This window comes from Sorex araneus, chromosome 2 (genome assembly GCF_027595985.1).
Source record: "Sorex araneus isolate mSorAra2 chromosome 2, mSorAra2.pri, whole genome shotgun sequence".
Taxonomy (NCBI): Eukaryota; Metazoa; Chordata; class Mammalia; order Eulipotyphla; family Soricidae; genus Sorex; species Sorex araneus.
In genome coordinates, this window is record NC_073303.1 from 118,969,552 (window position 1) to 118,991,196 (window position 21,645).

The 21,645-nt window shown below is 36.7% G+C and overlaps 1 protein-coding gene across 1 annotated transcript in view; it reads left to right on the top strand.

The window, feature by feature from the left end:
* Positions 1-732: 732 nt before the first annotated feature.
* EIF3E (eukaryotic translation initiation factor 3 subunit E) overlaps positions 733-21,645 on the top strand; it is a 38,940-nt gene continuing 18,027 nt past the window's right edge. Inside the window, exons 1-7 of the mRNA XM_004607671.2 lie at positions 733-873; positions 6,944-7,058; positions 8,276-8,393; positions 11,009-11,051; positions 11,973-12,077; positions 16,842-16,967; positions 18,019-18,143. Of these exons, the coding sequence (XP_004607728.1) occupies positions 784-873; positions 6,944-7,058; positions 8,276-8,393; positions 11,009-11,051; positions 11,973-12,077; positions 16,842-16,967; positions 18,019-18,143 (722 nt within the window). The 5' untranslated portion in view covers positions 733-783. The remainder of the gene's footprint in view (positions 874-6,943; positions 7,059-8,275; positions 8,394-11,008; positions 11,052-11,972; positions 12,078-16,841; positions 16,968-18,018; positions 18,144-21,645) is intronic.

Below are 21,645 nucleotides of genomic sequence, written 5' to 3' on the forward strand. Positions count from 1 at the left end.
TGTTCTCTCTCTCCAATTGGGTTTCGTGGTTTGCAATAGGGGTGTTGAGTGGCCATCGTGTTAAATCTCTAGTCTACTTCCAGCAGGCATCACCCTTCCCCCTCGTGGGAGACACACCAAATCCTTTTCTCTCCAAGGGCCTCTGGGTTTTGAACGTGGAATTTTGCCCCATGTCTTACTGCACAGGTCTCAGCTTCACGGTTACCGAGTGTTCTCAAACACGACCAACTTCCACCCGAGTTTTCTCTAACCACTCGAATAGGCTCAACCTAGCCACCACCCTCCAAACTGTGATTCTCATTATAATCCTCTGCTATTTCCTTCCTGTCTAGAAATCCATCTCACCTTAAATTCGCAAACGCTTAGAAAAAATTACTATACGCCCAATAAAAGCTCAATTAATTCCTTTTGTAAAACTTCCTGAAAGGGGGGAAGCGGTCTTGTATTTTGTCTTCAGTCGCAGCCGAAAGCAATCGACATTGCCTCCGCATCCAATTTTAAATACTTATTAAGAGAAAGAACTGCAGGGCGAGGCGAACAATTGTGCAAATGGAAAAAACATTTTATTTGAGGTTCCGTCCGGCTCGAGAGCGACCCGGGGCAGGGCGAGGAAGCGCGCGCGCGCGCGCCGGCGCAGTGGCTCTCTGAGCGCTCCGGAGCCGAACTTCCGCCCTTTCCTGGGCGGGAACTTTAGCCATCGCACATGCGTAGTGCAGAGCGTGTCCGTTTGTCGGCGCGATCAATAAAGTTTTCGCGAGAGCTGTCTTTCCTTTCCCTGGCAAGATGGCGGAGTACGACTTGACTACTCGCATCGCGCACTTTTTGGATAGGCATCTAGTCTTTCCGTTGCTCGAGTTTCTCTCCGTGAAAGAGGTGAGGGGCACCGGGAGCGCGAGGAGCGGGTGCGGGGAGGGCAGGAGATGCGGAGCGTGGCCGAACGGCGGCGGCGGAAGCCCGAGACGTGACACGTGTGAGGCAGCCGCGAAGTAGGACAGGAAGAAGCCGCCGCTGGGAGTTGCGCGTTGTCTCGGGTTTGGGGGCGTCTCTGAGTGAGGCCCCTGCGAGAGCTGCTGAGCTTGACAGCCTGGAACTCGGGGGCAAGGTCTCTGCATCCCTTCCCGAGGACTTTCCGCGTCTCTTTCCCGTGTACTCCCTGTTTAAAGACACTCGAGCTTGACTTTGGGGCGGACTGTAAAAGCAAATCGGAGTGTTGGAAGAGTGTTTTGCGTTTTTGCTTACTCGGAGCCCATAGCAAGGGGGTGGCTTGGGCTTGATGATTTTGCCGGCTGGAATAATTTGCTCACACTTGGAACTTCGGTCAAGTTGCGAGTTTTCCCGTATTGCTTTTTTTTTTTTTTTTTTTTGGAATGATGTTTCGACAAGTACCCGCAGCCCGGAAGCGTCGGGTGACTTGGGGCGACCCCTCGCCCCGGAAGAAAACCCCATTGACTCATAGTAACCCAAAAAATGTTTTCTGGTGGACAGATGCACGGGTTGCTGCCGATCTGAATTGAAGTTATCTTTTCTGTGTGGTTATAGTGATGCATTTGAAAAACTCCTCAGTTTTGAAAGTTTTGAAATCGTGGGCTGAGTTGCATCTTTAGTGTTTGGGCAGTTGGTGCACTTCAATAATTATAATTACACCACCCGCGACAGTGGTTTATATTGTTGTTATCAGAGAACCTCTATTGACATCATGACCACTCAAAATCCATATCCTGCCGTAAAATTCACTTTCGGTTTTATATATTGGGTTTGGACCAGTACATAGAAGTATATGACCTTAGTTATAATATCAGTCAAGTATTTTTACTATTCTAAAAAGTTAAAAATTAAGTGATATTTTTATGTGAAGGGGTTGGCTTACTGGCCAGATAACTTAATTCTGTTTTTTGTTTAGATTATAGCTTGTTCACTCTGGGGCATCCCTCGTTTGGGAAGTAGATTTTTCCTGCTCCAACAGCAGTAAAAGAAGAGACTCTAACTTGTCTGATCATTTCAAATGTCCCTTGTAGTTACTTTTAGCTGATGGGAATTTTTTCTAAACACTATAGACAGATGCTAGCAAACAGCAAGGTTCATTTTCATAAATACTCAAAGATGTCTTTCCATAAAAAGCTTTTAAAGGATATTTCGGCCTTGATTTTTTTTTTTTATTGTATTTAGGAGGTTACTTAAACCCATAATTTAGTGCTTTCATGAAGTAGTTCATTACCTTCTGTTTTCTGAAAGGATAATTCACTGAAGATGAAGGAATAGAAGAATCAGTTTTGAAATTCTTTACCAGTTACTAGTAGAAATGCTTCTAAACTAGCCTTACTTTAATGTGAACACTTTTGTTTTTTCAAGGGAGATGAAAGGGTTTGAAATATGTAAGTATAAATTGGTCTCTAAAGTCAGCTAGTATTAGCAAGACAAAATTCGTTTCCAATTGTCTGATGAATGTTGGTAAGATGGCTTTTCTATGCCAAAGTTTTCCTGAGGATATTATTATCAGTGAACTAACTATAGGGCTTTCATGAATTTTTCTATTCCAAAATCCAGTCATTCAACCCATCTTTGCTAGGAGCTGAGGATGTGTAATTAGAAAACAAAACAAAAAAAAAAGGTATACCAGTGGGGTGCTGTCAAAAATGAACTGTTGGTTGGCACAAAGAATTTTTAAGAAGCAGGTTAAGTTTGGTTGTGAAGGCTAATGGTTAGGATAGAAACAGTGACTATTACACATGATGGTTTTATACTGAGGTGGCAAAGCTAGATTGATACATTTGTGCTCTGTTCCTGCAACTATGTTGAAGTATGTTTGTACCATGAGCATAGCAGGTTGGTTTTTGTTCTCTGTTCTTGGCACATAAAATATTTAGGAAGACTTTCAGTGATAATTTTTAAGAATTAATGGATATTTTTGTCATACTATTTATTCTTATGTGAGAGGAAAACTACATAGTTTTTTGTTGTCTGAGTGATGAATTTGGATCCTGCTCTTTGACTCTAAGACTCTGAGAGCTACAATGCAGCTTTTGGGGATTCCATCCCAGGCACTTGTCCCTGCATCCCCTGGAGATGCCCAGCCCCCAGCAACATTCTAGACTCCGACCCCCTCCACATCTACCCTTAGCAGTTTCATTCCTAAGTATCCTTTTCTCTATTTCATTCCTAAGTAGCTAAATGTCAATACTACTACCAACCTCAAGGGGTATTTATGAGAATGATATAAATAGTAAATATAGAACACTTGACCTTCTGGAACAGTAAACAGTAAGGTGCTCTTTGGTGTTTTCTGTTGGTAGACTAAGGGATCCTGTCCAAGAGGGGAGTGAGACAACCATTGGGTTTTAGTTAAGGACTGGAAATGGTGCCAGGGAAGACTGACTCAAGACAGGCATTGATCAGTGGGAGTGTATGGAGATAGACTTTTAATAAGTAAGTGCCATTGGAGATTAGTGGGAAGGATTGCTGATAAGTGAATACAAAAAGGCACAAATGTGATGATAATAACAAGTTTTTTAAACAACTTATCTTCATTCTAAGCAGTAAAACACTTTTCAGAACTCTAAAATTAGCACTGGATTGTATTTGGAGAAAATAGATGGAGTCAATGATATTTCTAAAGAAAATTCTTGAAGTAGTTAAAAATGATCTTTAGTAAAACATGACAGCCAAAAAGAGTTCTAGGACAATTAGAGCAGAGTAGGTATAATGATGGTTTTAATGGTAATGGTAGAAGAGGTGTTGAATTAAGTTGGACATTTTAGAGATGAGTTACTCGATGAAAATTGTTATGATTTGAGGAATAAGCGAATTTTAAGGCTTAAGTTTAATGAATCATAAGTATAAATGTTGGATATGGAGAGCATAGTAGAAAAAAGATTAAAATATTTAATCTGTTTGAAAAATAGGGTATGTTTTCAGAGGTGTTGATTGCTAGAACATGGATCAGCAAGTAATAGTAGAGGATTAATAAAGCTATCTCCTCTGCTTGTTTTGTGTGGCCTGTAAGCTGAACATGTTTGTTTATTTGTTTGTTTGTTTTTGGTGTTTTGGGGTCACACTTGGTTATACTCAAGACTTTGTGCTAAGGAATCACTCCTGTAGGATTCAGGAGCCAGCTGTAGTGCTGGGGACCGAACTCAGGCTGCCTGCATGCAAGGCAAATGCCCTACTTGCTGTATTGTCTCTGCCCGCAATAAGTTTTAGCATAATATTTGTGAGCATTTTCTGTTGAAAAACATTATTGTACCTCCCCAAACATTTAAGTGAAATATTTACTCCTCAAAAGAATTTGAATTTCAAATAGACCTGTATTTACAAGAAATGTTGCTCCTTTATTATATTTTTATGTCAAAAAGGAAAATTCTTGAAACCTGTTTCTCCATTGTAATAAGGTGGTTTTGATATCTTGATGCGCAAAATTTATTTACTATTTACTATCTGCCCTTTACAGAATGCCTATAGGACAGAGTTTAGAGAAGGTGACATAAGCCGATGTAGATATAAAATGAGCTCTAGTGGCAAAAGAGCCATGTTTTTTTTTGTTGTTTTTTTGTTTGTTTGTTTTGTTTTTTGGGGGGGTCACACCCTGAGATGCTCAGGGGTTACTCCTGGCGGTGCTCGGGGGACTAGATGGGATGCTGGGAATCTAACCCAGGTGGGCCGCTTGCAAGGCAAACGCACTACCCGCTGTGCTATTGCTCCAGCTCTAAGAGCCATGTTTTGAGGTCTGTTATTACATTGCAAATAAAAGCAGTTGACTGGGTGGGAAGAAGAGATGGCATGCTTCAGGAAGAGGGTGTTTCCAGAGTTTTCATGAGGCAGACCGAAACTCAGCTTTAACCTTTCAAAGCCAACTTTATTAAATATAGAAAAGTGAATAAGTATTTTTTTTAGTAAGCACATTTTTGTGACCACTATCCAGATCAATAAATAAAACATTACAAACATCTTAAAAATCTGACTGTTGATTCCTCATGCCATTCGTCTCATGGCTCAAAGGCAGGTTGGTAGGTTACTTTTGCCCCTTTAGAATTTTATAGAAAATTAATCAGGCATTCACTACCATGTACTACTTTGAATAGCTTTTTTTCAGTATTATGAGAGCCCCCAGGTTGTTAATGATAATAGTAGTTCATTCATTTTTGTAATTTGTAGCAATAGTAATTAATTCACTGTTGGTATTGTTAGTTCATTGTACAAGTATGGGTTGGAGCGATAGCACAGCAGGTTGGGCATTTGTCTTGCACACGACCAACCTGGGTTTGATTCTTCCATCCCTCTCGGAGAGCCCTGCGAGCTACAGAGGGTGTCCTGCCCACACGACATAGCCCATTCGTTAGGCCGAAAACAGTAACAAGTCTCACAATGGAGACGTTACTGGTGCCCACTCAAGCAAATCAGTGACAAACTAGATGACAGTGATACAGTGACTGTGTACAAGTATACCATAGCTTATTCTTTTTTAGTTATTACAAGTAATGCTGCTGTGAACATGCTTAGCAATGGCTTTTTAAATGAACGCACCCATTTCTCTTGAGAATCTAGTATTGCTGGGTCAAATAGTATTTGAACTTGAAATTAAAATCAATTTTCCAAAGTAGTTCTCCTTTGCTCAAAAGTATGTTTAGTTTTACATAACATTGTTACAGCTTTTTTAAAAAGGTTTTTTGATGTGGTTTTAACTAGGCTATTTTATGATTCATGATCTTGGAATTTTGGGGGGGTATTTGTTTGCCATTTGCTAAACCTCTGGTGAATTCTCTACAAACATCTTTTCGCTTGAACTTTCACTGTTTTATATGAGTTCTTTACATAAGAGTTCTTGTAATAAGGTGGTTTTGATATCTTGATGCATAAAATTTATTTACTATTTACTATCTACCCTTTACAGAATGCCTATGGGACAGAGTTTAGAGAAGGTGATATAAGCCGATGTAGATATAAAATGAGCTCTAGTGGCAAAAGAGCCATGTTTTGAAGTCTGTTAGAGTAGGATTTTGATCTCGTAGAACCACTTTCACGTTTTCACTGGATAGTAGTTCTTCATACAGGTTTCTTTCCTTGGCAAAATCATATTTGATAAAAAAATTTTTTTGAGGTCTTGATAACTGATTAAATCAGAAAATTAATTTGTCAGTATTGTTTTGTAGAATACCTGATGACTTATCAATATAGTTCACTTCATGTGAATTTGCTTTACTTGGTCCTATGTTCCTTGAAACTGTGATATGGATATGTTTGTTTGACTTATATGATGTGCTAGTTTTATTTCAGGGGTGACTATGGGAAAACATTAGAGGAGATTGTGTATATTGAAGAAATGTGAAAGGGTAAAGGAGAGGCTAATTCACTGCATCTTGTAGATGTGAAAGTGCTTTAAATAACTGTCGATTCACGTTTACCTGGATGTGAAGAGACAACTCAATGTGCTTACCAGAGTGTGTGTGGTAGTCTCATGGACTCGGTCTTGTTCTAGAAGGTGTAATTGTGTGTAGAGACACGTTCTAAAAAGGTAGAGGCCTAAGAGATAGCTGAAATGATAGAAAATGTGTTGTCTGTTAGATCCTTCTCACCTCATTCCCCATTCCACACTGCCAGGAACAGTCTTCAAGTAGGTGGGGGTGGCTGTGTCTTCATTTTTCAATTTTTAGGTAAAGTGGAGGTTGATTGCTTGTCTTATGAGAGAGTGGGTAATGGTAATACTTTTAAAGTAGTATTTTAAAAAGTGTTCCTTCACACTGAACAGTGTTAAATGTTGTCTCTGTGTAGCAAGTGCTGGACAGTGACCCTGGGTCAGATGCATGCTTGCCAGGCAAACACCCTGCCAGCTGTTACTATTCCTCTACCATCTATGTAGTGGATTTTTATGTAAACTGATCATAGTGTTGAGCTTTTGGAGGAACATCAATATATACATCTATGTATATTAGCGATTTTTTTTTTTTTGCAGATATATAATGAAAAGGAATTACTGCAAGGCAAATTGGATCTTCTTAGTGATACCAACATGGTAGATTTTGCTATGGATGTGTACAAAAACCTTTATTCTGATGATATTCCTCATGGTAAGTTTTGTCTTTAGAATTGAAGTCTATCAGATTCTCTGGTTGAAAGTTATGGGTCTTCTAAATTATATTCTCATAGTAAAAACTATGAGACTATAAGTTGTCCTTAAAAATCAGATTTACTGAGAATATCTTGAACATTGGTGGAGGTCATTTAGCACCTTCTATACCTTTGAAAAATACTGTTTTCTGCTTGAGACTTCTGTGTATTTCCATAGTTCCTAAAAGTATTGTTCCCTGGACAAATACCACCTGAAAGAACAGGTAAGAAATACGTATCTGAGGCCATCACCAGATCTACTTAATTAGCAAGTTCTTGGATGCTCAGCACTCAGGTTGAAGAACAGCTGTGGTATAGTGTTTCCAAAGTCCTGTTTTCTGTGATAGTTGAGGGCCCTTGCCAGCACCTCATCTAGTCTACTGAATCCTACTTGGATTGACTCCTGAGCACTGTTGGGTGTGGCCCAAAAAGCTCCTCCTCCCCCCACAACCCTCCCCAAAATATCCCATAAGTTTGGAAAATACATCATTTATATTACATAGTATTTGAAAAGATTCTGGACTCATATACTATGTTTAAATTAAAATTTATAAGTCTCTTACTGTACTTGATAAACATCGTTCTAGTTTATACTTTCTCACATAGAAACTTTAATAAGAGAAACTCTTTAAATTTCAGTTTGTGGTGGAAAGGTCAGCTATTCCAGAGGGAAACGAAAACAAACATGCTAGCAGGGGAAGTTATGTGTAAGTTTTCTCTGACTTCATGATGCATTAAAAAGAAATAGGCTTGAAAAGTATAAAATTTACATTTATAGTGGGGGAAAAAAGTTATCGACTAGATTTAAATCCCACTTGCTCTATTTATAAAACCTATGGTAATAATATGTAGATTAGTAGTTACCTGAGAGAAGTCAGTGAGAACAGATATGAAAAGAAGTGGGATGAAATTAAATGTATTGATTCTTGTCAGCAGCCCTACCCCCGTCAGCCACCTGCTGTCTCTGTGATTCCCCACTTAGGTAAACTAAGAGCAGGACCAGGATTCCTACTTCCTTTTCGGGTCTTTGTAGCTAAGGAAGAAACTGGTTGTAGGTATTAACTGAGTTGTGAGGATATACATAAACTTACACACAATTCAAGTTGGAAGCTTTCTAGTGACTTGCATGAGGTGAGCAGCTCAAATTAATAATAAGCTCCTTTGCATCTGTAACTAGCTTTGAGGGAAAAAAGGACCACAGTTGTTGCACAACTGAAGCAACTTCAGGCAGAAACGGAACCAATTGTGAAGATGTTTGAAGACCCGGAAACTACAAGACAAATGCAATCAACCAGGTGAACTTTTCTTTTTAAAAATTCTCTTTCTTAAATTATTACAAGTGTTGTTTCAAACTTACCTTAGATTTCATTGTGAAAGTTTGTGGTATGTTAATTCTCATTTAGAACTGTTTTTTTTACCAGTTACCCAAATTTGATCATACTGTAGCAGTTTCCCCTTCATTTGGGGGTCATTTGGCATTGTCTGGAAAGTTTGTGGTTGTCTTAAGGTAGGGGTTCTACTGACACCTAGGAAGAGAGAAGATGGATGTGCTAAACATCCTGTAATGTGTTGGATAGTAAGTGCCCCATCCCCCAACAAGAATTATCCAACTCTTAGTTAAACCTGTTGCCCTGTGCAAGAGAAACCTGAACTCCCTTTATCATGCACTCGATACATTCTCTCATATCCTTCCAGCCTTGATGTCATTCCAAGGAGGGCAGTGTGAAGCTGATAAGGTTATTCTATTACTAACTCTCCCTTAGTTGGAAATGGACTTACTGTTTGGCTTCCAGAAAAGTCATGTTGCCTTCCTCTCTTAATGTAGATCTCTAATTGAAACCATTTGTGTTTAGAAATGTCTATAACCAAAATCTAAAGTTGAGTGTTACCATTGAGATATATTTGAACTATCTATATATTCTCAGGAGGAGGGGCTGATATTACCACATTACCATATTACCTTTGGTTTTTAGAACATAAAATCAAATAAATTTTTTTAAGATTGGCTTTAACCTGTCATTTGTAATTTGGGGGAGTATTGCCAAATATTATTTTTTAAGATCAGATCCTTGAGTATGTGATACCAGGTCCGCATCTCTTTCAAAATTATTTCATTTTAACTTAGATGACCTACCTGGCTCTTATTGAACGAAAGGAGATTTGAGGGTCTGCTTTTTTTTTTTTTTTCAATAAGATGTGACACCTAAAATTTTTTAAATAGTATGAAACATTAAGTAAGGACTTGACTACATTATGGCATATCGTGATGTGCATATTATGTCATATACACAATTACACGTACATAGATAAGAATATGGATGATTGTAGATTTTACCACTAAATGAGGAGACTCATTTAGTTTCGTAAGCACTAAATTTGAAAACTTGTTTAGTTAAACCTATAAGCTACTTTTTTCCTTTGGTTTTGCGCTATACCGAGTGGTGTTCTGGGGCTACTCCTGGAGTATTTTCAGAGGTTCCTTTTCAGTGGTCCGTCCTGGCCACTGCTTACAAGGCCAGGGATCAAAACCAGGTCTTTTCATGCAAAATATGTGTTCCAGGCTCCCCATTCCCAAACAACTTCTTCTGTTTGTTTTGGTGCCATGCCCATCAGTGCTTAGGGCTTACTCCTGGCTCTGCTCTGGGAATCACTCCTGGAAGGCCTCCAGGGACCATAAGGGGTGCTGGGAATTAAAATCAGGTGTGCTACTTGTGAGGCTAGTGGCCTGCCTTACTGTACTGTCTCTTGCAGCCCTACAGCATAATGGGGTCCTGGGAATGAACCCTGATATGCTGTGTTCAAGGCAATAACCCTATATGCTACATTATCACTCTACCCCAGCATAAACTATTTTTAAAGTAAATCACTTTCCACCAGTTTCCCATAATTAAATTTCATTGATCGTATTATATTAAACTGCACATGCTGTCCCAGGAGGTAACCAGAGAGGCATCAAACTGTGATTATTTACCTGAGGTGTCTTGTTATCTTTGCTCAGAAGTGCTAGGTTTTTCTAAAGTATATTTTTATGTGAAAATCTACACGTTTATAGAGTGTGTAGCCTAACACTCAAATTAGGAATGATTTAAAATTTTTTATTTCAGTATATTGGAAAGGTAACTTAAAGAGAACACATAGTATAGTTTGCATGTTTTGATTTTATTACTTTAAAACTTCCAAAGTTTTTATGTGGTGAAAAAGAACCTGTGATTTTCATTAGAGGTACAGAAGTCTAAATTAAGTAAAATTCATTTAATTATTTTTGGATATGAATTTTTTAAGTTTGTAAATTTTTTTAAAATTAAAAAAAATTTTTAATTGCATTACCATGAGAACAGTTACAGGGCTTTTAGGGTCGAGTCTCAGTCATACTGTGCTCAAACACCCATCCCTTCACCAATGCATTTGTTCCACCACCAATAAGTTTGTAATTTTCCACCGCTCTACCCCTTTTTATTTTTGCTGGTGTCGGGGATCAGACCTAGATTCTTTTTGTTTGTTTCTTTTTGGTCTTTGGGCCACATCTGCAGTTGCTCAGCTCTTACTCCTGCCTCTGTACTCAGGGATCACCTGACTGAGCTCAGGGGACCTCATAGGGTAGAGGGGATAAACCTGGCTTGGCTCCCTGCAGTACAAGGCGTGTTCCTGCCTGTGAACTATCTTCCCAGCCCCAAACTCAGATTCTTTTACCATGGAGCCACCTGCTGTACCACTTGAACCACATCCCAGCCCCAAGTTTCTGTATTTTATGTTCAAAATATGCAGTGTTCTGTTTATTTCAGTGTGAGGTGTTATATATATTTAATATTGAAATATTTCAGTTAACCTCCCTTTAGATTGGCTGTAAGTTTTAAAGGTTTATTTTTCACACCCTTTAAAATAGAGTTAATTCTTCTTTTTTACTATTAAGGGACGGTCGGATGCTCTTTGACTACCTGGCAGATAAACATGGTGTAAGTGGCATTTAAAAGTGTTTTGTTATCATGCAGCTCATTTAAAAGTAATGCGATGCAGATAGATTTGTGACTAATGTAGAATTTTCTGATGTTTGGATTAAATATTCTTTGTTACTGGTGCCTGCTTGAGCAAATCGATGAGCAGTGGATGACAGTGATAGTGACAATTAAAAATTGGTGCTATAGGAAATTGTTTTTAGTTTCCAAAATAAATTATAATTTCAAAATAATTTCCTTTCTGTTTCTCATGTGTTTGCAAATAAGTTAAAAGAACTAAATTTGAATGAGAACTGTTTTGAACAAAAAATAGTAGTCCTTGACATTATCAAAAACTTCATTAAACCCAAGTAAAGGAATGTTGGCTTTCTTGGGCACCTCTTAATCTTTGCCCCGATTGTATTAGTTCGAAGTTTGAGATTGCATATTTTTAATTCTTTAACTTGCATCCAAGTTCAGTTTCTCATGTTACTATTATAGATTATTTCATTCTAAAATATTTGTTATTATATTGTTGTAAGCCTTTGTTTTTTAAGTTTCACCTTCCTTTCATCAGTAACTCTAGTTTGGTGCAGTTTGGTGCCAGTTTTCACAAAGATCTAATGTCAATTTAACTAAATCATAAAAATATATAGGAATGTATAATGGTTGATAGCTAGCTAGTCACCAGCTAAGAGATTCACATGTCATACTTGGAGCTGTAATTCAAGCTAATAGCGCAATAAAATTAATTTTTTGAGATAGAATTATGAATATTGAATATTGGTTTTTAATGTATGTTTAAGGGTCACGGAATGATTTAATCATGATATTTATGTTTTGGTGGTAATTTTGGGAGACGGGGCATTTAAAAGGAAATGGGTTAACTTTTAAAGCTGTCAAAATTGAAAAGCAGAATTTCATGAAAGTTTGTTTTTCTAGTTTAGGCAAGAATACTTAGATACACTCTACAGGTATGCAAAATTCCAGTATGAATGTGGAAATTACTCTGGAGCAGCAGAATATCTTTACTTCTTTAGAGTCTTGGTAAGTAACTTTTTCTTCTCTTTTGAAGGACACTATATTGCTTAAAATAATTTTTTAGGTTTAGATCTTTTCATTAATTGCTGGATTTTGGTTTTTGGCAAAAGGAGGGGAAAAAATGCTTTCCCATCAAAAGACAAGTAGAAATGGGAGATGCTTGTATCAGGACTTCAAAGTATGAAGGGAGATTTAAACTTGTTCTTGGAGTTCCCCAAAAATTTCAGCCACTTTGTTATTTCTGTATAATTGTACGGCTTTAGTATTAACTAGAGTTCCACCATTTAATAGGTCTATTCTGTTATAATATTTACTATTACTGAACTGCATAGTGAGCGACAAATTCTAAATGCTTAAATAAATATTAACCTTAATTTAATTGCATTTTATTTTTTAATGCTGTCCACCTTGAATTTGTTTTAAAATATGGAAGTCTAATGATAATTAGATTTTAAGTCTTAATGGTAACATCTCTGTTACTTCAGCTGTCAGAATGTGATGTGGATTGCTTCTTCATTTTGAAGGGGATAAATGCATTTACATACCACTGTTCCAGCAAATTGTTAATCATAAAGTTCCCTGTTTGCTATCTACACTTTTCTGACACCTTCTTAGATTTTATGCTTTCGTTAAATAAAGGGAGTTGGGTGAATTAATTTCTTTAATTCTAGAGGTCGAAAAATGAGCTCTTACGTGCCAAACTCAGACTTTTTGTGTTCCAAAGTGTCTTTCTTTTGTGCCTCTTATTTATTTATTTATTTAGGTGTCTTGTTTTTTGAATTTCACATGCCGTAAAAGACTGTGGCTTTTGTACTTTTTCCACTTTAGAGAGATAGGTACATTGGTGTTACTAATACATGAAATTTCTACACTTAGAAATAAAAGCATTTCACTTCACTTTTATAGACTGCTGATGTGTTCTTAGATTTTTCATTTATTTTCACATTTAACTTGAATAAAATTATTTTTTTCTTATTCACTTGTAAATACTTAATGTACAGACTAACTGGGGTTCATTTGCAGGTGTATTGAAAGTAATCGGTCATGTTAAACTTGTGACTTATCAGAAAATTCCATCAGTTTTACTTTGAATATTATGAAGGATTTAGGAGAGTAAAAGTTGATTACTTTGGAAATGTAAACAGCTTAAACCAGGATTGTAAAATCAGAAGCCTGATATGATTACAGGTACATGAAAAGAGTTGGTTATTCATATCATTTGTTAATGCTGGGAGTGAATTTTGAGAATGAAGATTTAGTGTCATGTTAGCATTCTAGCACAGTAAATTTATTGTTGCTGGTCAGTGAGTGAATGTGCCATTTTGCTAAGACATGGAAACTTAAGGTAACTGCTGGAAATCCAGATATTGAAACTCTTCTAGCATATCCACCCTTGAAAGCCGGTTGGTATGAGGAGCCAACTGTAATGACATGGACTGGAGCCAGAGCAGTACCAGAGCTCACGGACCTTTAGGGATTCAGAAACTTGCTGTGTGCTGCAAAGCACTTTTACCCTATCATATGTAATGTTTCAGTTTTAATAGTATCACTGTGTTTAGGTAATACGGTTTTTAGGATTAGTCTGGCAAATTTCACAAGTGAGTGCTATCTACTTAAAAGTTCAGTGATTTTTGTGCTTTTTTTTTTCTGTAATAAAAAGATCCCAGTTTAGATCTGTCATTAAACAAATTTAGATGTGTTTTAAGCTTTTTGCCTTGCCTAGCAAACCTTGTGCTGGAACTCAGATGATGTTTGGTTAAATGATTAAATAGCATGATTTGAATGCAAAAGTTTTACACGAGTCAAAAATACTGATATGTGCTTACAGAGTATGAATACTTAGCTTTTAAATTTTTGCCCCATCTTTTGCCACAAAACATTTGAGGTGGGTTGGAGCTGACCACTTCATGTGGCAATTGGTAGAAGCTTATAAAAAGCTATTTAAACTATTGTTTTAAAAATATATATTATTCTCTTGATTTAGGTATAGTACTATGCTTATATATGTATATTTGAAATATTGTAAAAAGTCTGTTTGGATTTGGGATGAATTATATATTTAAAAATTTTTATTCCTTTAATTTTTTTAATTCAAAAGTCTTTTTCTAAATTCTGTTCTGGTGGTTCATTTTTCTTTTAAATCTATGGCTAGAGAAACATAAGCTATGAAAGAACCATTGTAACTATGTTCTGAGATTAGAATTTGACTCTCCAAGTGACCTATTGTAGGTCACTGTTGTATAAATTAAAGCTGTGTGACCCTAGGATCTACTTTTATAAGAACTTGTTGTCTTATATGAAGGAGTATTTGGATGCACCTTGTTTGGTTGTAAAGCTTGAGTTATTGTGCTCGAAGGAATACTTTAATTTGAAATGAAGAATGGGGCAAATTTGGTATTCATTTTTAAACGCATTTGTTATTAGAAGTTATTTGACTATATTTCAACGATTTTGTTCAGTTCTTTCATCATTGTTGTCTTTGAACTAGCTCCTAAATAGAACTCTTCCCCTCTGAGTAGCTATTTGAAGTAAAGTGATTTTTTAGATTCAAGGTTGCTGTTTGACACCAAGGTTGCTGTTTCTTACGATTTTTTTCCCCCAGTTGTTTGTAATTGTTTTTGGTTAAATAGATCTAATCTAATATGAGTTACTTGTAATAGACTTGAATGTCTGGCTGCCCAAGAAGCCTGAGTAATGATAACTTTAGCAGACTTCTGAAGGATCTTTTCTTTTTTCATGGGAAACATACACAATTATGCTCAGGCTGGAGATCAGTCCTGGCAGAGCTTTGCCTACCCTGTAGAGCCCAACTGTGCTTATAGACCACCAGAGCCACATGGTGCTGGGGATTCAACTTGGGGTTTTGTACTTAATGGACATGAGCTCTGCCACTTGAGCCACTTTCCCAGCCCCAGACCTTAAGATCTGAACCAACGCTTTCTACCTAGAATGAATAATCTTCTATGTTGTCGGTGAAAATGATACCTGTTTTATGTAATTTTAAGCATTTTAGAAATATGGAATTGAGATGTAAGGAATTAGTTACGCAAAGAAAAGAATAGTATATCTTAAAATTTATGTCATATTAAATTTGATTGAATATTTTAATACTTAAACTTTTTAGGCATATACATGTTATTTTTATAATTTGATTTTATGGATTTTTGTCATCACCAAATCATATATTTATATTGCCTCAGATATACTTCTTATGCCCCTTACCAGTCACATTCTATACCTAATTCATACATTAATCTTCTTTTTTATGTCTATAGATTAGTTTTCTTTAAGATTTTTATATGTGTGTAGTATTAAAATAATGTAAGCTGTACTGCACTTATTTTGACCAGCAAGTTCTTGAGATTTGTTCATGGTATTGCATATATCACAAGCTTGATTCTTTTTATTGCTGACTAATAGTCTATTATAAAAATGTGTATGTCTATTGTGAACATTTGAATTATGCCCAGTTTTTATAACAGTTGTCATGAATATGTACAAGATTTGTGTACCTTTTACAATAATAGTCATTTCATAATTGTGTTTTAAAACTTAAAATTCAGTTTCTGTTATTTGCCTGTTCTTCCTATGTTTTGAACTTTATTCACTATCTTTCAGTTCCTTACTGCCATCAAAGGTATATATTAATATGTATAGGTAGAGACTGACTTAGATCTAAGTATTTATTGTTCCCGAAATTCACAGAACTTTCTTTAATATTTATTTCTATTCACATTGGTTATAATTTTGTTAATTAGGAACACACTGATTCTAAAAATAAATTTCTATTCACATTAATTTAATAGTAACTTACATTTTCTGAATTATTACTGTGCATGAGATCCATGTATTTTGTCATTAAAAAGTGGATTTCCCCCTCTTTTTTTTTTTTTTTTTTTTGTATATTGCTGAGTCACATCCCTGGCCAACTAGCCCCATTTATGGATGCAGAAAACTAAAGTGTAAATATTTGGTTTAGCATATACAGAAAGTGAGAGTGGTATTATTGGTGCTAAATTTCTAATCCTATTTGTAAAGTTTTATTTAGCTTGTAATTACAATCTTTAACAGTATATTATAATTATACTACTGTGTGTTTTAATATATTTAATTTAAAGTTTCAGCTTAGATTCTATGTTATGGTATTGTATGATTTTTGCGATGTTTATGGCAAATGTTAACAAGTAACATTTTATGTTTTAAATATTTTTTAAGTGAGTATTAAAATACTGTTTATGGTTTTTTCCTTAAGATTATTTGACAGGTCATTTTACTCTATATTTCTTTGGTATTAATGATAACCTTTTTATCTGTTTATATCTACCTTTCATTTATGTCTTAATTTGAAATTTTTTCTGGAAATAATTTCTCTTGACATGATAAAGGGATTTTATAAGTCTTGATTTCTTACTCTATTGATTTTAGCAACATTTTGACTATCTTGTTTTTATAACTAACTTCACTGCCTAAAAATTTGATTAGTTACATATGTTATGCAAAATGGGTAATTCTAAAACACTGGTGTGTTGTGTTCGAGTTTTAAGTTACTTTTAAATTTCTAGTCTAGAATGAATGTCAAAGACCTTCGCAGTTCTAGTAAATTTAATTAAATGGAGCTGTTTGAGTCAGTACGAGGCAGTATGGACTTACATAACTCACGTTTTGGGGAAAGAGGCACAGGTCTTTCAGAGGCTAGACAGGGATGTAAAATATATTTTCTTTTTTTCTTCAGAAAACTCAGAATATAATTAATTATGCTTGCTTAAACAGGTTCCAGCAACAGATAGAAATGCTTTGAGTTCACTCTGGGGGAAACTGGCTTCTGAAATCTTAATGCAGAATTGGGATGCAGCCATGGAAGACCTTACCCGGTTGAAAGAGACCATAGATAATAATGTGAGTTCTGCTTTTTCAGACAGTCACTGAAAGTTCTCTATGTCCTTGATCTCTGATGAAGGATACATTTTGTGCTTTTTGAAAGGAAGAACGGGATAAAGAAACAAAAAGGATTAGATGTTGTCCTATGAAAATAGCATTGTGAGTTAGTGGATAAGCAGGTTTCACTGCCTCTCCTTACAGAAAATTGTTAGACTTTCTTCTGACTTTGGAGTAAAGTATTCTGTTTTTATTTCTTTCATATTTTTTAATGTCTTTTTTATTGTTTTAGTGAAAATGACACAATACTGTTCATGCCACCTATTATTAAAATCCTACACAGAATATGTTTTTCATCTAAACTAATGCCTCATTAGGCCACATATTTTGAAAAAGTTCAGTCTTCAGTGCCTTGAAGTCTGTATAATTGTTACAGACCCTGTAAAAGTTTCTTAGTGAAAATTTTAAATTTCAAATGTTGGTGATCAGGCAGAGTGGAGGATTGAGGGAATTACACTTTGATCACAGTAATGCCAGTGAAGATCTTTGGGGGGTTTTTTGTGGGTTTTTGGTGTTGTGGGGGTTTGGGTTTTTTTTTTTTTTTTGCGGGGGGTGGGGGGGCATACCCAGAGGGTGCTCAGGGTTTACTACTGGCTCTGCACTCAGGACCTGGTTGTGTTTGAGGGACATCTGGGTGCAAGGGGATTGAACCTGGGTTGGCCGTATGCAAGGCAAGTATCCTTCCCAGTGTACTATCTTTCTCTGGTCTCTTGTGTATATCTTAGAAGAGAGAAGGGGTTTTTGTGTTTGTTTTGTTTTCTTTTGTTTGAGGACCTTACCCAGCTATGCTCAGGACTTACTCTTGGTTCTGCACTCAGGAATTACTGGTGGTGCTCAGGGTACCTTATAGAGTGCCAGGGATCGAACCCGGCCAACTACCTTACTTACTGTACTATCTTTTCAGCCCCAAAGATGCTAGGTTTTAAGTAAATTATGAGATCAACAATGTTTCTTGTCCTTGCTTCTTTCTCATATTAATATTTCCCTGTATACTTTGGTTTTGATCTTTCAGTCTGTGAGTTCTCCACTCCAGTCTCTGCAGCAGCGAACATGGCTCATTCACTGGTCTCTCTTTGTTTTCTTCAACCACCCCAAAGGGCGTGATAACATTATCGATCTTTTCCTTTACCAGCCACAGTAAGTTATTTTTCTATATAGCTTTGACTTTGTATTGTGAAGGTTTGCCCTCTCCACCCCGTCACCCCCAAATATGTTTCTCTGGCGGTCTGGTATTTCTCTTCATGTTCGATGTGCTGTTAATTAAAGAATATAAATGTAATTCTAGGACTTTTAAGGTTTACCATTTTTAAGATCTTGATTTCAGGCCTTATGTTCTAATCTTTTGTTTCAAATAAAGGTATGTATGTGCTGTAAGATATAAGGGTTGCGGTTTGGTTTTTGGGTCTAGCATCTTTTGATTTTTCCCAGAATCTTTTGTTGACTGTTCTTTTCCTGTTATACATTCTTGCATTTTTCTTAAGTTAACTATATATGTTATGGATTTATTTTTTCTTGCTTCTCCTATTTAATGACACCCAGCATCAAATTTTATTGCCCTAACATTTTCATCTTTACAGTATTTTTGCCAATGTGACCCCTGATCATGGCTTGAGAAACATACATAATATTTGAGTGGCATTTCCAAGATTTGTCTTTCTTTATAAAGGCTCATTTTATTTTCCTTGATTCTGACTATTTTTCCCCATGAACTTTAAAGGTTTGTTGTTAGAGCAATTTTTCTAGATTGCATGTTTAAGTGAGGTAGCTACTTTTCATCTTAAGCTTGTGATTTATATTTGTCCACCTGCTTTTCTGACGGAATGGATAATCGTATGTTATAGTTTGTCACCTCATGAAATTGTTCTGTGAAAGAAGGTGATGAACCTTGAAAACCCTGGTCTTGTTGAGGTTTTTGCCACATCCAGCAGTTCTCAGAGCTACTCCTGGCTGTCTCAGGCAACCAGCTGCTGAGCCACGGATTGAACCAGAGGGATTAGGTCACATCTGGTAGTGTACCGGTTATTCTGGCTCTATGCTCAGGAGTGACCCCTAGCAGTCTTCTGGGACCATGCATGGTGCTAGGGACTGACGTGGTAGCATCCAAGATGTATGAGCAGCTTTTCTGGCCTATTCCATTTTCTAAGCCAGTGACACTGAAAACCTGTTATTGATTTCTGAGGATGTTGGGAGAGAAGAACCCATGATGACATCTTGACCTGCTTCTGAGGCATTTGTTTAAACATGTTTGACTTTAGAAGTGGCCATATTATTGTTTCAGTCAGCATTTTTGCAAATTTACAGGCTTAAATGAACATAGGTGTTATAGAGATACGGAAAATTGTGGCTGGAGCAATACAGTAGGTAGGTTGTTTGCCTTGCACAGGGTGATCTGGGTTTGATCCCCAGCATCTTATATGAACCCTCCCCGCCCCCAAGCTCCAACAAGTAATTCCTGAGTGCAGAGCCAAGAGTAATGCCTGGCTATGACCCCAAGAACCCCACCCCTCCACCACACACACAAAAAAAGAGAGATGAAAAATTCTAATAATTTGGGGGTGAATTTTTCTCTCATAAAATAAAAACTCCAGTTAGCAAAATAATGTGTAATTTGTTTTTCTAAATAAAAATAATTAAAACTTTCTAAGATATCTCAAGCTTCCGTGTTAAAATTGTCTAGGTATCCAGACTCAGACCTTTCATATTCCTCTTTTCCCATTTTTTTTTTTTTAATCAGGGCTCAGTGTTTTTCTTCTGAAGTTCAGGATGTCCCCTAAAAATTTCCTTGTATAAAGGTCTGGTCAGCATCTAAAAATTCATCTACTGAAGTATTCCAGATGTCCTTCCTTTTTTTATGTATTGTCTTTTTAGTCTGTCTTTCATTTTTTTCTACATTTTTTGGTTTGGGGCTTTTTTTGACCAAAATGTAATCGTGCAAGTTTTAAGTCTGTAATTGTATCTCACAGTGATTCATAAAATAAAAAATATATATAATTTTTAAGAAAAAGGAATTACCTTTTATTGATTCACTGTGAGATATGCCGTTAAGCTATTCATGATCGGGTTTTGGCAGTCATACAATGCTGCAACACCAGTCCCCTCTACCAGTGTACATTTCCCACCACTAGTGACCCAGTTTCCCTTCTGTTGCCCCATCTCACCAGCCTACTTCTATAGCAGGCATCTCTTTCTCTCCCCCTGACCCCCATCTGTATCTCCTCTCTCTTCCCTATAATTGGACATTACAGTACAGATGCTGAGAGGTTATCTTCTTTGTTCCTTTGCCTACTTTTAGCACACAGTTCTTATCCAGAGTGATCATTTTCAACTATCATTACCTAGTGGTTCCTTCTCTATTCCACCTGCCTTCTCCCCAGTACCTAAGGGAGGCTTCCAACCATGGACCCATCCTCCTGGCCCGTTTCTACTGTCCTTGAGTATTAGTCTCATACTATGTTTTTTTAAGCCCAGATCATACTATGTTTTCCTAAAGCTTTGTATATTGTGTCTACCCTGTGTATGGTTATTTATTCATTGACCTTAATATAGAACAACTAGCATAAAAACATACTTTCAAAGTTGAGAACATACTCATTTAGTACTGTAAATGTCAGAGGCTCCTGGACTTACTGACTCACCTTGTCCTTTTCAGATTAAAAGGCAATCATAATTCCTCCCCTTACCCCCCAAACCCACCTTTAAGTGAACTAAGTTCCCTCCCAAGATGCACCTAAGACTACTACAACTCCTCTAGATTGTCCTAGTGACCCCTCGGCAGGAGAGGGTGCAGTACAGGTCACATTGGGGAATATGGGCCTGAAGTGTGATCTAAGATGTGTTCAAACTTTTGATGATGAATATATGTGGTGAAATGAGGCTTAATAGGATAAATTTACAAAGCCTGTGAAAATATGACTCATTTAGAGTATGATATTAATTGCTTTATTGATCACTTATGCATGTTTCATGGAAAACACTTCATGGTATATTGACTCAGCAGTGTAATCAGTAAACATCATCGATTCCTGTGAGTTTTACTGTTGTCAGTCCACGAATTTCGTGATTTTTGAAGGTTAACAGGAACAAAGTTTAAGTGAAACTTTTGGATTCAGAAACTCAAAACTACCGGTGGCTGGGGCGGAGAGTTAGTACAGTAGGTAGGATACTTGTCTTGCATGCATCCAGCTGGGTTCCAACTGTAGCACCCGTATGGTCCCATGAGCTCACTAGGAGTGATCTCTGATTGCAGAGCCGGGAATAAACCCTGATCAGAGCTCGGTGTGGCCCCAGAACAAACAAAAACGAAAGATGAAAGAAATTCAAAACTACTTGAAATGCTATTATAATGATTGGAATTTATCTTTTGTTAGCATCTTGAGAGGGTTAAAGTGGGTGGGGGGGGTGGGGGAGCTCAACTTGCCAAGTTTGGATTGGCTGATACCAGGAGATAATACATTGCAGAAGTCATTTTGATGGCAACTAATATTGTATGAAACACAAATAACACCTGGTTGCTTTATTTACTTTATCTTCTATCGAAAGCTAACATAAGAAGGAGAACTTCATCCGCAAACAAATTTATGGCAGGTTTATTTTTTGAACATAAAATAGAAAGGATATTTCCATACTTAAATCCTATTGT